General features: G+C 34.6%; 1 protein-coding gene across 2 annotated transcripts in view; it reads right to left on the reverse strand.

Annotated features, from left to right (window-relative positions):
• The window catches only part of LOC128996230 (3-hydroxy-3-methylglutaryl-coenzyme A reductase), a 64,715-nt gene that overhangs the window by 19,810 nt on the left and 27,614 nt on the right, over positions 1 to 17,291 (reverse strand). For both annotated transcript variants that reach the window (XM_054421384.1, XM_054421385.1), the window contains exons 3-4: positions 16,537 to 16,648; positions 3,827 to 3,914 (exon numbers count right to left, since the gene is read on the reverse strand). In XM_054421384.1, the coding sequence (XP_054277359.1) occupies positions 3,827 to 3,914; positions 16,537 to 16,648 (200 nt within the window). The remainder of the gene's footprint in view (positions 1 to 3,826; positions 3,915 to 16,536; positions 16,649 to 17,291) is intronic.

Raw genomic sequence — 17,291 nt, forward strand, 5'->3', positions numbered from 1 at the left:
ACTATAAAATATTTATATTTTACATTTACATGGCAGCAAACCTACATACTCATTTCCCATATTATTTATATGGCGAATATTTATGCATGATTATTTATGAACATTGTACTGTACTTTCTCAGCTTTTCCTTACTTTAAACTTTAGACCTTTTCGGGAGTTTTCAGGACTCAGGATGACTGAACACTTGTAGGAATTATGATACATTTATTATTCTCAGAACTGTTTACAAAAACTATTGACAAATTACTTCTACTTCGAAACCCCATAGACCAGGGCAATCTATTAGGCGGTCCCTTGACGTCTGGTCGATCGGCTCGAGACCTCTCTGTCCCGTTTTGCTGTCGCGGTGGGTTCCCCACGTTGGTTCTCCTTCCTGACGCTGTCCCGTCGTAGCGACTCACAGAAGTCCTATCGACACAGCTCCTGCAGTCCTCCAACTGGCTCCGTCTCGGAAAATGCTGAGTGGGTTACTATCCCAAACGCAGCAGCTACCGTCGGTGTTGCCCGTTCCGTTGGCAGATGCAGACTACCGTCTCTCCCAGACAACTCTTTCTCTTCTTAAATAGTGGAGGAGGGCCTCTTCATCCCCCTCCAGACGGATCCATGGTCCCGGGAGGCAGCTTTTTTTTGGCTTAAACTGAAATAAAACGGATGCCGGGGCTCCACACGCCAAACAGCTGCACCGGGCTCAAGACGCCTCTAGTACAGGGACGGAAAGCACCGAGTTCAACACGCTCTAGTGCGAGGTGTACAGGGCTCAGCACGCCTCTAGTACTGGGGTGTCAGGGCTCAGCACGCCTCTAGTACTGGGGTGTCAGGGCTCAACACGCCTCTAGTACTGGGGTGTCAGGGCTCAACACGCCTCTAGTGCGGGGTGTACCGGGCTCAGCACGCCTCTAGTACTGGGGTGTCAGGGCTCAGCACGCCTCTAGTACTGGGGTGTCAGGGCTCAGCACGCCTCTAGTACTGGGGTGTCAGGGCTCAACACGCCTCTAGTACTGGGGTGTCAGGGCTCAACACGCCTCTAGTTCTGGGGTGTCAGGGCTCAGCACGCCTCTAGTACTGGGGTGTCAGGGCTCAACACGCCTCTAGTGCGGGGTGTACCGGGCTCAGCACGCCTCTAGTACTGGGGTGTCAGGGCTCAACACGCCTCTAGTACTGGGGTGTCAGGGCTCAACACGCCTCTAGTACTGGGGTGTCAGGGCTCAACACGCCTCTAGTGCGGGGTGTACAGGGCTCAGCACGCCTCTAGTACTGGGGTGTCAGGGCTCAACACGCCTCTAGTACTGGGGTGTCAGGGCTCAACACGCCTCTAGTGCGGGGTGTACAGGGCTCAGCACGCCTCTAGTACTGGGGTGTCAGGGCTCAGCACGCCTCTAGTACTGGGGTGTCAGGGCTCAACACGCCTCTAGTACTGGGGTGTCAGGGCTCAGCACGCCTCTAGTACTGGGGTGTCAGGACTCAGCACGCCTCTAGTACTGGGGTGTCAGGGCTCAACACGCCTCTAGTGCGGGGTGTACCGGGCTCAGCACGCCTCTAGTACTGGGGTGTCAGGGCTCAGCACGCCTCTAGTACTGGGGTGTCAGGGCTCAACACGCCTCTAGTGCGGGGGTGCCGGGGCTCAACACGCTTCTAGTGCATACCCCACCGGTGGCGCCTACCGACGGGGTCGGGCCCGGAGGCCCAACATGTCGAAGTCCCCCAAGAATGCTCCTTATATAGGGTCGTAACTCTTAAGATGCTTGGAGAGTGGGGGTAAGTACCCAGTATCCGCCCCCGGCCGAAAGTACTGGGCACTTTTTCCTAATCACTTTCCCACTTTTCCCTCGGGTCACTGAGCACAATTCCTGGGTGCTTTGGTGTTTCAGCCCATATTACATTACCCAACCTTGGCCTTGTTAAACACTTCATTACAACATATGCTGTCAGAACTTGACGTTAAGCGTAATTTTAATTAATTATCGAAGTATTTAAAATTCCCTGAGTATGCAAGTTTTTAGTATTTTGCAGGTGGATTTTATATCAAATGGAGTGCAACTTAATCTTGTCTTGAAATAGTTCGTGCCTCCGTCTGAATTATTTTCGGAATTTGTCTGGGGAGATTCTCATCCAAGCATATAATATCAAGGCGTGGTTTTTTTCTTAGAAATTGAGACGAATCTTTTGACACCTCACACGTTGAAATTGGCCCACAAATAAGGGAGGAGTAGTGTTAACAAAAACGGTTTCACGTATTATATACAATAAAAATATAATATTTTTTTTATTTGTTAAAGGGAAATGACAGAGACGCCAAGCCGTATTTCATACTATTCTTCAGTTAAATACAAAGATAAAAAAAAAAAACAGTCAAATTCTATGTAATAATATGTTTAAGTGGGGAATCCACAGTCCAATGCCTGAAATGCATACTATTCCTCAGGTAGGGTAGCCACAAAAAAATAATCCATAACTATGTTTTGAAAAGCCCAAAAGATTATTACCCAAAAATAAAATTACTATGAATATTATATTCTTCAGGTAACCACTGTAAAAATCTAAGCGATCAATAACTATGTTTTAAGAAGCACAAAATACGTCAAACCCTATATGAAAATTACTAGAAAAAAGTAAACTCAAAAGAAACAAAAACAACACGTTGATAAGGATTTTATCACGTTTCTTATTCAACAATTGCGACAAATTGCCATCAGATCTCTTGTCGGTTATCAGTCTGACCAACCCAGGAAAAAACATTTCCAAAAATAAAATTACTAATATTTATAAAACCCCCATTGCAGTAGACCTGCATACATAGTGAATTTCAAATGCTTAGATAATTAATTTAAATTAAGCTCAATGTCAAGTTTTGTCAACATATGTTCATAAATAATCATGCATACAAATTCGCAATACGAATAACATGAGAAATGAGTATGTAGGTTTGCTGCAATGTAAATGTAAAATATTAATATTTTATACCTAGTCATTATCAAGTAGCTCAACTAGGTGAAACCACATACCAAGTTGTATTAACATACGTTAAAAATTAACTGAGATATAGAATGTTGTTTTTCCCATAAGGAGAGTGTTCTGTGTTTACTACTTTCAATATCTCGGTAACCAATATACATAGAGTGATGATTCAAAATACTAAAATGTTCATCTTTTAAAGCTGGATTCAACGGTGGAAAGTAAATTTAGATTATTTTAATTTTTCCAAATGATAAATGCAAAAATCCCATTTTGTGGGGCGTAAAAAATTAATATTTTCGTAAAATACAAAGAAACCGTTGGTTTAAACCGCTAAAGGTGTAATGACATTTTTTATAGATAATGATTAGACCTTTCAAATAAGATGTCATACGTCAAAATCGGTTACGCGGTTTTGCGAGATATGCGCCATTATTATTATTGGCTGAGCGGCCATTTTGATGACGTCAATGCCCGTTACCTAATTATTTTTAAAGCTTGCCTCCCGGCTGATTTTCACTCTTTTACATGTATTTAGTCGATTCCCAAAGTATGGTGCTGGTCTCCGGAAGTGAAAGATTACTAGGTAATATGTTGCTTGTTCCACGCACTATTTTTATCAAAGTCAAAGTCATCTTTATTGTCACAAAACGTTTTTTTTTAAATGCTCTGGCACAGCCAGACAAAACAGGTGACATTGTCAAACTATACTAAAATAAACTAGTTTATATTGGTAAAAATAAATACATAGTAGGTAACAAAACAAAGTGAAAGTTAATCTTGTAAAATATGTTGTAAAAAGCAATATCACTTTATTATTAACAAATTTTCAAATTTAGTTTGATAACAAAAGAAACTATTGTCAAAACTTACTTAAGATCAGATATGTCACTTCTCATTAAATTGATGACACTGGAGCTGAAGACAAAACTTGAGAATACCGTAAACATGCCTGCGATACCTGAAACAAGAATGATTATGATATTTCAATTAAATCATCATATTGATGGATTAAAAAAAAAAATTTTTACGATGTTTAAAAATTATTACAGTAGACCCCCTCTTAACCGACCCTAATGGGGACCCGGACCTAGGTCGGATAACTCAAAAGGTCGGTTTAAATCGGACAATCCCTAAAATCATAACACAATTAAGTGTATTAATTTCGAATTATATAATCATTATTTTGAAGTCATACTTCTATTATTTATAAAATAAACTACTCTTATCTCCTTTTTTTCCTATTGCTAGAAAAAGTCATAAATAAACACTAAACACCGTTAAGTCAAATAGACCTACTTTAAGTGGAATAGATTATAGTACTAGGCAAGAGTCAATAAAAAATCCCTCTTTTAATAACTTTAGTACTCTAATGTATTAATTGATGGTTTCCAAATCCATCTTAATACAGCAAAGAACCTTTTGTCGAAATTAAAGGTACAAGCAACCATTTTGTTACAAGACAGGATGTTTATTTATAGCCTCTCATTGGGCGCTCCAGGCACAAAAACTATCTTGACCTTGGAGTTGTTAACTCCCCTTCCCTGCCCTCCCTACAAGTTGCATTGTTTGTTTACTCTAGCGATAAGTTCTCAAAATCGTAATGCACTTTACGATTTTATAAATTTGCCGCACAGATAACAAGTCCGATCAGGATGTGCTCGAGCTATAAACGATGATGACAAACTGACAATAGGCTATGCTATATTTTTTGTGATCAATGCAAAATAATTTATTCTTAGTCACATCCTGTGGAGATAAGCGTATGGTTCGGTTCTCATCGCCCAACGTGGGAGCGGAAATGCCGAGATTCCTAGAAAGCGGCGGTTAAGCCAAACTGCTCTCAAAGCAAGGTCGGTTAAAACAAACTGTGATATTTTACGATGGAAGGCGGATAATCCGATTATCGGTTAATACGAGGTCGGTTAAGAGGGGGTCTACTGTATATGCATTCTATAGAGTAAGATCTTTAATATTTATCTTAATTTTTTATCACACTTTCTCCCATTAGCCTATCAACAACCCTTAGAATTGGCAAGGGGTGGGAGTAACTATGATATTTTATGGGTAAAATCCCCTATAACTTTTGAACATTAATTTTTACAGCATTCTGGTTTGTACAATTTTTTTAGAATTTAAAGGACCATAACATACTTAATTCAAATCAAAACTGTCTTGAGAAATTTATGTGAAAATCCACTATTTTATGTGTTGTTAAGAAAATTACCATTAAATATTCAAATTAAAAATTCTTGGAGATACCATATGGATTATTACCACAAAACCAAAATTTGGTCAAAATCAGACCACATGTATAGTTTGTAGCTCTGTACACATCCACACATATAGACGTCACTTCAAAAACCACCTGAACCCAAAACAATTTACATCCAAAGCTCAAACTCGAAAATTTTGACAAAAACAATACTTTCTCCATACTATGTATAGGGGGAGAAAGTAAAAACTGCTTAGTTGTAGCCAACATGCTGCAACCTGAGAGTCAAGTTTACAACTACTATATTTGGGCTTTTTGTTGACCAGAGTTGCAATTATGGTAGACAATGGTGTCTGATCAATGGTTACACGGAGACAACATCGTAGATTGAGGGTTCGATTCCCGTTTAGGTCAGATGTGCAACTCATGTAACCTGTCTGTGAGCTAACTAAAATACATGGACACTAGCTGCAAGTTCTGCATGGGTGGATTCCTTATGGATTGCACTACTGATTTGCTACTTTTTACCTCTTTTACGGTGTATGCATCCACAAAAACATATTTTAAAAATCTGGATTTTTGTGTTCATTAGATTAGGGAAAATATCATACAAATGGTCATAATGAAATCACTGAGTAATACATGAAGCTTGAGTTTAAAAGGCATACAATACATTCTTGAAACGATTACACAATTTATGTCTGTGACAATAATAATGAGGCCAAAGGCTACGTTTCTCTCAATCTGATGACTTGATAATGAACTTGACTTTAAAGCAGATTTATTAAAATCACTGTAACTTTCAAGATCAACATGATTATAATACTGATATCATTTTGACAGGGGAGTGTGGATTGGTTACTAAGTTAATTGACAGTTGATTTCTTAATTAATAGAAGACTGAGTGCCATAAGGTAAAATGCAAAATTTAACCATTACTATTATGAAAAAACTTTAAGTGGTTTATAAAATACTAAAACAAATTCGGTTATTTTAATATTGTTTTAAGCATGTTAAAATGAACATAGTTTATAAATACTAATTGATGTTTATTTAATGTTTAATTTTGGCTATGGTTAATCTTATAGTTTTTTTAGTTAATGGTCGGCTTTAAGCTTTTATTTTTAGTTTTATTTTTGTTCTAGGACGCTAGGCACGAGCCCGGAATTGTTTTTCACATTACTTCAGGCTAGACCTAGGGGTTGCGGCATTATCACTTAGATAAAATCCATTGGTGATTTGGTGGGATTTGAACCCGGGACCCGCTCTAACCACTAGACCAGCTTGCTCCCCCTATTTATTTTTAGTACTCGTATGTGTAACACTGATGTAACTATTCATGTGTGTAAAGTAGTTACAAAATTAGAAATGTGTTACATCAGATAATATGTGTCTTAAGTTACTCCTATATTGAAACCGAGTTTGAACTTTGTCCTGTGGGGATTTAAACTTTGAAAACTAGCAATTTTAAATGTGTAAGAATTAATTTATTGATTGTGCCTGGCATCAGAAAGAAATTTAAGGTTTTGAAAATATTCTTTGAAATATCGTTTAAGATTTCAGAGCTTCCAAACAATTGAATATGATTAGGAAAAATGAAATTTTCACAATGAAAAATATCTTGCTTGAATCAGCAACTGGTTGTTGAACAACATTTAACAATCAGTCACGAAATGCATTACATATTGATTATTACTACGCCCATACAAATCATACACGAACCAACAACAAAGTTTTGATTTTGTTTGACAGTAGGGAAGTAATAAATAAACATAAGTGGGTAAATGTAATGTCAAACAGACAATAATGTAGGTCAATTTGAACGCCTGTGATTGGTCGAGACCTGGGTACACGGGCCCCCATATCACCCTTTGTAGGTCACGGACAAACACGTAACGTAGGTTATGTTGACCTAGGCCTTAGTGTTTTTGTTGATTTACAATGTGTAGACTTTGTGATACGAAACACAAACACAGAATAATTTACCAGCGTTTTACATTTTAGTTGATGCTCTTTAACATCCAATACAGGATGTTTACCTAGGCTATAGTAGTGTTTTTGTGTAATACGATGCGTGTAATATTCACAAACAGAGAATAATTAAACCAAATTTAAAGTTTTAGATGGCAATGTTTATTTTTGTTAGTGTTTATCCTTGGACTATATATTTTGGTTTAATGGGTTTTACGCCAATGAAATTGTTTATAAGGAAAAGCTACAAACCCTGGTCTTGTTACCATCTAACAAAGATGGTTTAATGGCAAGCATCATTATTGATAGGCCAATGACAAATTGAATCTGGGTCCAGAATTGATCTTGCTGGAATCAAACCAGTGACCTTCACATTTGAAGGCGAGTACTACAACCACTCAGATTGAAAATGTATTTATTATTCATAAAATTAAAAGTAAAATTTATTGATAATTAAAAATATTAAATAGAATATAGAATATAGATAAAGTAACACGATAGATGACAACAAACAAATGTTTGATACAAACAAAAAAAAGTCTTTTAAAAATGATTCTTCAATATCAAAAAGCTTTAAGTCAAAGTTAAATCCTTATTTACAGTACTTTGAAGTGTGCTTTTAACTTGATAAAAAAAAGTGTATGGCAAAAGGTACAGAAATTGCAATGTTGTACATTACACTAATTTTATTCATTAAGTAAACGTTTATTAATGTCAGTTTGATATGAAAAAAATAAAAATAGAAAAAATACTACATTACCTACTAATTTACTACTGCAGATATTTAAGGAAGTACAGCATGTAGTATTGACTTATACTAAACTGCTATTTATTTCCAAACAATGACTCTTAACTACTTCTAGAACTAAGTTCTAGAACTATAAAATAAACTCATTGCAAACATTGTTAAAATACAAATTTAATTTAGCATGGTTAATCAACAAGAAATTTACAATCACCAGGATAATGCAAATGTATAAAAACAATACAGTACCTTGATAACAAGTGTCACATGGAGATTATCAAGTAAGACTTGTTATCAAGGTTGACTTCTTATCTAAGTTTGCAATAACATGTAATCAAGGGCTGGCATTTTTAAACAACACTTGATATGAAGCGTTACTTATGTTGAGGTTACACTGTTTTTGTTTTGGCTGGTGATGTTTCGCGACCTGGAGCCAGGAAGTTTTTTATTGCATAACAAACACAGGTTATCCAACCCAAGAGAAATGTATCAGGGGCGGGGAGAGAGAGTTATAGAGAAAGTACAGAAAGCCGCATGTTATAATCAGCTGTTCACTGCTCACCTATGTTTTAACAGGTGTTAGTCAAACAGGTGATTGATATATTAGGTGTTTGAATAAATATTTGATTATGCTCATACATAAGTTACAACAGTATTCTAAATTTTATTTTTATAAAGAAGAAATGGTTTCTGTAAGTGTCAGTATACATGTTCTGGATGAACCAAAAACTACAAAAAAGATTGGGCTAAATTAAAATTCTTTTGAAGACCTCATTCAAAATTTTAAATCCCCATCACGAAAGTGATTTTTCAAAAGAACATACATTTCCTTTTAATTTTTCTCATATTTATTTATGTGGAATGAAATTGTCTGTCACTCAAATATTTTGACAACTTTTCTCCAAATTCTTAATTTTTGGAGAATAACAAGAGCATTTTTTATAATTTACTCAATCTAATCCTAATCTAATGTTACGTTTGTAGTCATTGTTTTTCTGAGTAATAAACTATTTTCTTTCTTTTATTGAACACAATGTAATCATTTATGTATCCTCATACATTTATTTATAATTTTACATTAAACTACATTACAACTAGACGTGACTCTCAAACAAACTCTTTGCCACTCAGACAAAAATTTGTGTTAGGAATTATTTAATTTTTGATATACAAATCTCGTAGTCCAAATAGTCCATTTTTTACAGTTGTTTGGTTTTTTATATTTAAACATGTCAGACTACAGTTTATAGCACAATGCAAAGGAGAGAACCTTGCAAAAGGTGCATTTCCTCCTAGTTTCAAGCACGTTAAACCCAACATTGACAACGTCTTTGTCTTGTCCGTGTAATTAAACAGACAATTCCCTAGGTTGCGCCTCACATACATATGTAAATCCATGAAAACATTGGGGATGGTGTGGGTCATTCTCACAAATGGTAATTCTTTATGCCTTCCTTCAACATATTTGTTTTCAATGGTAGTAAACTAACCAATTTTAGCGAATTGCCCTATGGTGAAGTAACTGTTATATCTCCTTGTTTGTAAATATGATGAATATTTCATTTAACTAATTATTTATCATATGGTTTGGATAAGGGGTAACCATAAGCGGTAACCAACCAGTGTTAAATGTTTTGTTTCGTGTTGCGTGTTATTTGTTTTGTCACTTATTTATTAAACTTTCAACGAACTCTACCACGAGGATTATTTAAAGGAAGACTACTTGACATTTTTCCGACCTGATGATCTGCTCCATTTGAAGCATGAAACAGCTGTTCTTAACAAACTACAAAGGATCTTTCTGACAGTAAGAAGGTAATTTTAACCACTATATGTTTAATACTTTATTAATCATACTAGCAGAGTACCCGTCCTTCGTACGGGGTTGGCATATAAGTATCAAATGCTTATAGCAGTTATGAGTGAGGACATGGTTTAAGAAATTTCGGTTCTTTTTGAAGTTCGTTCGCTACGCTCACTCACCTTTAGGTTGGAGCTCGTTCGCTGCGCTCACTTTCCTTCAGGTTAGCTCGTTCGCTACGCTCACTTGCCTTCAGGTTAGCTCGTTCGCTACGCTCACTCGCCTCCAGGTTGAAGTTCGTTCGCTACGCTCACTCACCTTTTGCTGTTGTCATAAATGTAAAAGAAATAATAGTGCTAGTGCTGCACCCTGTTGGTAATCCTTGTAACTTTTAATGCTATTGAACATCATAGAACAGAACCAACTTGTTTAATTGAAACAGCTGTTAAGATTCATTAATTCCATTTCTCATAAGGTTAACATGGGAAACTCCAGAGCCACTGGGGCGGAGCCCCGAAGGATTTTTTGGGATAAAAATATGCCTATATGTTAATCGGGAATGTGAGCTATCATCATGCCAAATTTCAGCCCGATCCGACCAGTAGTTTTTGAGATTAGCTCATACAAACACACACACAGACACCACCTCTTCTTTATAATAGTATAGATTAATGTTTGTTAGGAATGTTAAAATATTTAATTCTATGGTATATTAATAAATAGATATACATTTTTAAAAAATTATAAAAATGTTACTGCAGTAGCACAAACCAGTAGGTCTACTTGGTCTATTGTAAGGGGTAGCCGTGAGGTATAAAGAAAACACTTCTTACGGTTTATGAGTTTATTAAGAAACAAAGTATGTACAACTTGATTTTTACTTTAAAACATTCAAAGAGTTTTAAAATATAATCAGTTTTACAATCCATATGCAGATAAACTTTTTTTGTGATCAAAATCAAAGAGATGGCTTTAAGTATTTTTGTGATGCAATATAATTACATCATCACTCGTGATACAAGCGTGAAAGTTCATTAACAAGCTTCTCACCTCATATGACACAACGCAAGTGAGCGTAAGGCACGTGAGTGGACAAGCTCTGCCAAGCAATTGCGTAATTGCTAGTATTTTAGTCTCTGAACTTCCCAATCTTCTTCAATCTAATTAAAAACGGTTTTAATGCCACAATTTAGTGAAGAATGAATTAGTGTTTACAAAATAAAGATTAAAAATAAGCAGTATATATTTTACTGATGAAAAATGTTTTAATTGAATAGTTATTAATTAAACTATTCACTAGCACATGATCGGTTTAAGTATGCTTAGTTTTTCAACGACTTTTTTGCGTTGTAAATATTAAATTGACTTTGACAAAGTGGGTCACTGAGCTTGTTTTTTACAAATCTTGATAATGATCCAAAAACGCACTACTGAACTAAACAGAGACTCAAAAAATGAATTGAAAATGTCAACTCAATTACCTTTTGTATCGTATAACATAGTATGTACAACAATTCACCAATAAGATTCCTAAAACTTCAGTAATGGACATGTAGCTCTTTGAAACTTTTGACAAAATCCTAAAAGAAACAAAAATTGCATCTTTGTTTAACAATATGATCAGTGTATATAACTAATTTTAAATGTTAGAGAAAAAAGTAGATGAGCAAACCTGTAGAACAGCACAAGTGGAACATGTTGCTTGGAGATATACAAAATACTGATCATTCTCAACTGTCCTTACCTGTTCAATAACCACTGTACTTTAATTGTGGGTAATCATCATAAAACCAAACCAATTAGTATCACTTCCTAACACATGCATTTGGGTCGACCTATTACTTGAAATCATCACACTCCGCCCGATATGAGTTTTAAGAAGTCTATACTAATGAACAAATAGAGCTAAAATAGCTTATTCCCTGTAGGAAATTCGCTAATCTGGAAACATTGTTATTGAAAATAAATCAGGTTAACGACTTAAATGTGCATTTTTTCGATGCTATTTGTTGTGAATGGTAATGGTAACATGAATATTTGAAACCTCTTGAAATACATTTAGTGCAACAAAGTATGAACATATTTTAAATATATTCAGATTATGGATGTATGGATGATGGACAAAAATGTATTTTTACACATTCCTGAACCTACAAAAATATTTTAGAAATATAAAGCCTAAAACAAAACATGCTAGAGTTTACAAAGTTTTTGGCAACCAACTTGTTCAAGATGTTTTAAAAAGAATTTGATGTAAATAACTGAACAACTTAAAAGTTCTTAGACTTAAGTCTAAGCTGTGTGAGTCATCCCAACAACATACAACGTATGTTTTATCTATGATACAACTCACATTTCCATAGAAAATTCAAAATTTTTGTCTGTGGTAATTTATCGAGAAATAATAATTTAATTTTTAAACAAAGATTGTGTTCTAAAAATCTTGTTAAATGGACAAAATGTGATTTCAACTAGGCTACATAAAATGTGATTTCAACAGGTCATAGGTACAAAATTGCAATGACAGGTCCTTGAGTCACTTTTTCGAGGAAAATCGGCTAATGATCTAGAATGACCCCAAAATCCACATTGCGTCTTTTAGGATCACCAGGTCTTTCAACGGTGACAAAAGAGGTCCAAAAGCAGGTCTCATGTTACATAATAACGACTTTCTCCTAACAGGTGGGTTACTTAATGGGTGGACTGCCAAATAAAAAACTCACTCCTCATCTTTAGATTTGAGAAACTTGTATTAATTTTTTAATCTAATATTTTAACTAAATATACCATATGTTAAAAATTAATTAATTAACAACAAATCATTAGGTGGAATATCAGGAATGAATTATTTTTTATCAATTCTTTTAACAAATTTGTATGGCCTAATGGTAGCAAAATGTTAAAATTTGTTAAACTAAGTAATAAGTAGCCTACCAGTTACTAATAACTTGTTTGTAGAGTAGTTAGTGTTTTCAAATATGAATAGTAATCATTCAATCTGCGGTACATAATTAGCTGGGACCCAGCTTTTCTTACTGGAGTCTAAAACTTTGCTGTATCATCACGATGTTGTCCCCTGGCGCTGCGGAGTGGGGGAAATGATTCTCCCTCCACCTCCCCTCTAGACAGCGTCCAAACATGTCCGCGTTGTTTTACATACATAACCTATGATGTAGTTTTTCAATAAGGACAAAATGAGAGTAAAAAATCAAAATTTATAAAATTAATTCTAGAATTTTTAAATTTTTAAATTATTTTTTAAATTTATTAATTATGAAAATAAAATGTTATAAACTCACCTAACCAACCAAACTTGCTGATTATATAAAAAATATATAAAATAAAAATCTAATGAAGGTTTACTAATAAAAAAATAGTTCTGTTCATAAAATAAAGTTGTAAATGCCTCAAATTCAATTTTATAATTTCTTAATTATAAAATTAAACTGTCATAACCTAACCAAACTAACCAAACTTGCTGATAATGAAAAAAAATCAGATGAAGGTTTACTAATCGGGGGGGAAAATAGTTCTATAGCAATAATAGCTCAAATTCAATTTTTATAATGTTTTAATTTTAATTACAAAATTAAACTGTCATAACCTAACCAAACTTGCTGATAATGCAAAAATCATGGACAAAAGGTTAGTGCCACAGATAGGATTCAAATTTGCTACCTTCAGTTTCTCAGCCCGGCATGTTATCCATTAGACCACCGAGGCCGATGGCTCCAAACCGTATCGTTAAGGTAATGGTGTTCCCTCAGCCAATAGAATGCTCTCATTTTGTCCGTATTAAAAAACTGCAGCTGAAATAAAAATTGTGCTTCCCCCACTCCGCAGTGCCAGGGGACAACATCGTGATGATATAGTGAAGCTTTAGACTCCAATGCTTTTCTTGACCATTGAGTAAGATCATCGTATCTTAGTCAGTTACAGAACTATTATCACATTTATTCAACCCTAATTTTTAATTCATCTTCACTGTTAAAAACAGAAAATGGTGTTTGGATCCGTTGAACGTGACATGTCTAGATTGACTCCAATACAGTGATAAATTACAAAACCAGTGGTAATTTTTATCAACATTGATTAACCAGGATTTCAACACAAATCTGTTTTGGGAAAAACATAGATATATTAAACAAGTGATGAATAACTAGCTTGGGAAAAGAATACACAATTTAGAGTTGTGCCTTAACCTAAGACGAGATGCTTTTCAAAAGGCTTTTAGGATATTTAAAGTTTCATTCTGAACTTAATAAGCATTTTTCACTGGATAGAAAAAAATTATGATGTCTCTGAAGAGGTGCTGCTATGAAGTTCTAGGACTAAAATTTAACTTTCCCGCACAATTAATTTAAAAATATAGCCGGCATTGAAAAGGTAAAATGAATTTCAAAATGATTTAGTAGTACAGTATAACAACACTATTAAACACAATAGGCTACTTTGATTTGAAATCAAACCTCAAGACAAAAGTAGGGTTGCGAAAACATCTTTAAACATAAGTTACAAAACTGCAGGCGGAGTCGTACCACCTCAGTGACACACAAATCTTTCCTTGCCTCCCGCCTTCTTGGACTAACATCTTGCGTCAGCCAATTACCATAAAACACACTTCCGTAAGTGTCACCAAAACTGGTTGTGCCACATTCACTTGACGGTCCTGCTGCGGTTTGGACAGAACTACTTTTTACAAAATTCCAGAATCCTTTTTTTCAACAAAATTTTACTACATTGACACAGTTAAAGTAGGAGGAATGTTTTTATATTGTTTAAGATTATTTCCCAACAAGAATTTCAGTGAGCTGAAGGTAAAAATTAGTAGTTGAGCGTGTATTTAAAAAAATTGTTCTTACAAAATTTTATAGTTTGCTTAGGAGGTTGAATTTTTAGATTAATCATAAAAGAAGACTATCTTACAGAGTAGTAACAGAGTATCGAAAATACTGAAGTGCAAATTTACAGTTAGTAGTCTCCGACATACTAACAATTTCTTTTGACCATAAAAATATATATATGAGTTTGTCAAATTCATATATTAAAAAGTAAAATAATATGATTGGGGGACAATTTATTACACTATTATCAAACTCTCTTTAAGTCATGAGGGTATTACACGCTTATGATCGACCAGTCAAAATATAATGCCAACATTATTTTACTTGGTTTTAGTTTGTTAATATGTTGGTACTTATCTCACTGCACTATGGGGCACGATATTGTAATTATGTGAACGTTAGATATAAAAAATTCTGTCAGATATAATCAGAACTTTAATATTATTTCATTACTAGGGCAAAAGAGACTCTTTTCAACGCGAGCACAAGCTTTACGATTGAGGCAAAGCCGAGGTTTGAAAATGAGCGAGGTTTGAAAAGACCCTTTTTGCCCGTCTGATGAACTATATTTTTTGTCATATTGCATCATTAATTAACTAGGACTAAGCTAGAAAACAAAAATACTTTTCACATAAATATAACCTCTCAAAACGACTTGTTTTCAGCTTGTTTTAATTTCTGCTAATGTAAATAAGCAGCTGTTTAGTAAGTAATTCAATCATTTCATCTATTACGATTGAGTTACTGTAATTTATACCTTCGATATGTCGAACTATTGATAAGAATGCAACAACGAGCTAAAACCTTACCTAATAAATCAATCGATAAATAATTACGGAACATGCGATTGCTACAATCGAAATTTAAATTTACAACTGTTCACAACAGCTGATACAGTCTACTTTACACCCACAACACGGGTATGAAAAACGGCAGTTATTGCTAGTATGACAAAAAATAATTAGGAATATAATCTGAGTAATTTTTTAGAAGTAGAGTGTGTCTATCCGTTAGTTTGATATACCATAAATAAATAGCCTACTTATGACAAAAATGACAGATTAGTTCAATACTTTCTAAGTAAACCATTAACACAGAGCCAGAAATCAAATTCTCTAAATTGGCATGGATGATTTCACAGGTAGTCTCTAATTACATCATGAATCATCCATGAGTCATTCTAGTCATGTAAACAGTTGCAAGGGCTAGGCTGGACCAAAGAGAAAGTCCTACAGGAAAGAAGAGAGGGGAAGAGAGGGGGGGAGCATGAAAGTAAAAGTAAGATGAGATCATGAGTGAAAGCCAGGGTCAAGGCAAACATGTCATTGAACATCCAGCTGCATTCCAGAGCACTACGACTTTTTCTGTGTTTCTGAGAGTAAAATGTTGAATTGTAACTTTTCCTGAATCTAGAGTTGCATTCCAGCGCATCCCAACTTTTCATTTTGACGTATTAGTTGTTTAACTCAAACCTAAGAAAATGTTTAGCTATAAGCTCTTCACCATCTCAGTATTGCATCCTTTGAAGCATTACATTCAAAATGTTTTTGTCTTACAGTTTTGCATCATAGTCTAGGATGCATTTTGGTTTTACGTCATGTTGTTTATTCTCTGTCACCACTGAAGTCCAGCTCCTTTCAGAGTATATGCTATCTTTTAGTCAAATATGCTATTATGATTTGGCAATTATGTCAGAGTCTTAAAAGGGAATATGATTGTCTTTCATAAAAGTTATTAAAATTATACTATTGAAACTTTTGCTGAACATATAGCTATATTCTAGTGCACTAAATTTTTCAGAAAAATTACAACTTCAAAACACATCTATATATAAAGCCAAAAGTACCCATGAACTTTTGAGAAAACTACAAGAGACAACTACATAAACCACATTTTTTTTCACTTAGGAATTCTTTGATTCAGCTGTTCGGATCAATGTTTGCTTGCTAATTTAACATGCAATTTTTCATTTCCAATGTTCTTTACTCAATGGTTTTTTAAACTCACCAAGTATGTACTTTGAGCCGAGCTTGTGCAGATTACAAAACTGGTAGTAACTGTAGAGAACTGCAATACATCTGATTGTGGTCATCACAATTACGTCTACTGCATTGTAATCCTGAAAATATAAAATACAGATTAACGTATTACGGTACAGTGTGGTAATTTAAACTTTAGAAAAACTATTGACTTTAAAAAATTAATACAAATAATACAGTCTATTGTAAAAAAAATGTCCCGTAAAAAATAAAAATTGGGTAGGCCTACTCAGGGTGTCCACAGCATGGGTTTTTGGGGGATTTTCTGGAACCTTAGCTAACAGATTCTTGAGATAATTTAAATGTAAAATAGTGGGAAATTATGCAAAATTTATACTTGAGTAAAAATTTGGTCTTGTTTATCAAACTTTATATCAAAATAAAGTAAATAAACAATATCAGCAAACTAACACATACTTTCTCCCATTAGCTTGTAAAAACCCCTTGTAATGGGTAAGCGGTGGGTGTAACTATGGTATTTTATTAGTAAAATCACAAACTTTTGAACCATAAATTTTAAGCACTCGGTTTTACAAATTATTGTCTTGAGTTGAAAGGACCATAACATACTACATTTTAAATAAAAATAGTTTGAGTAATTTTTGTGAAAATTCAAGTTTTACATTATTTTGGTTTTTATGAGAAAACTGTTTTCAAAAACCTACTTTTAAGAAATTAAAAAAAAAACTTGCAAAATGTCTGAAGATACCATGGATTTTTACC

Source organism: Macrosteles quadrilineatus, unplaced genomic scaffold, assembly GCF_028750875.1.
Source record: "Macrosteles quadrilineatus isolate MER2022 unplaced genomic scaffold, UCM_ALF_1.0 Scaffold_6__1_contigs__length_79288215, whole genome shotgun sequence".
NCBI classification, from domain to species: domain Eukaryota; kingdom Metazoa; phylum Arthropoda; class Insecta; order Hemiptera; family Cicadellidae; genus Macrosteles; species Macrosteles quadrilineatus.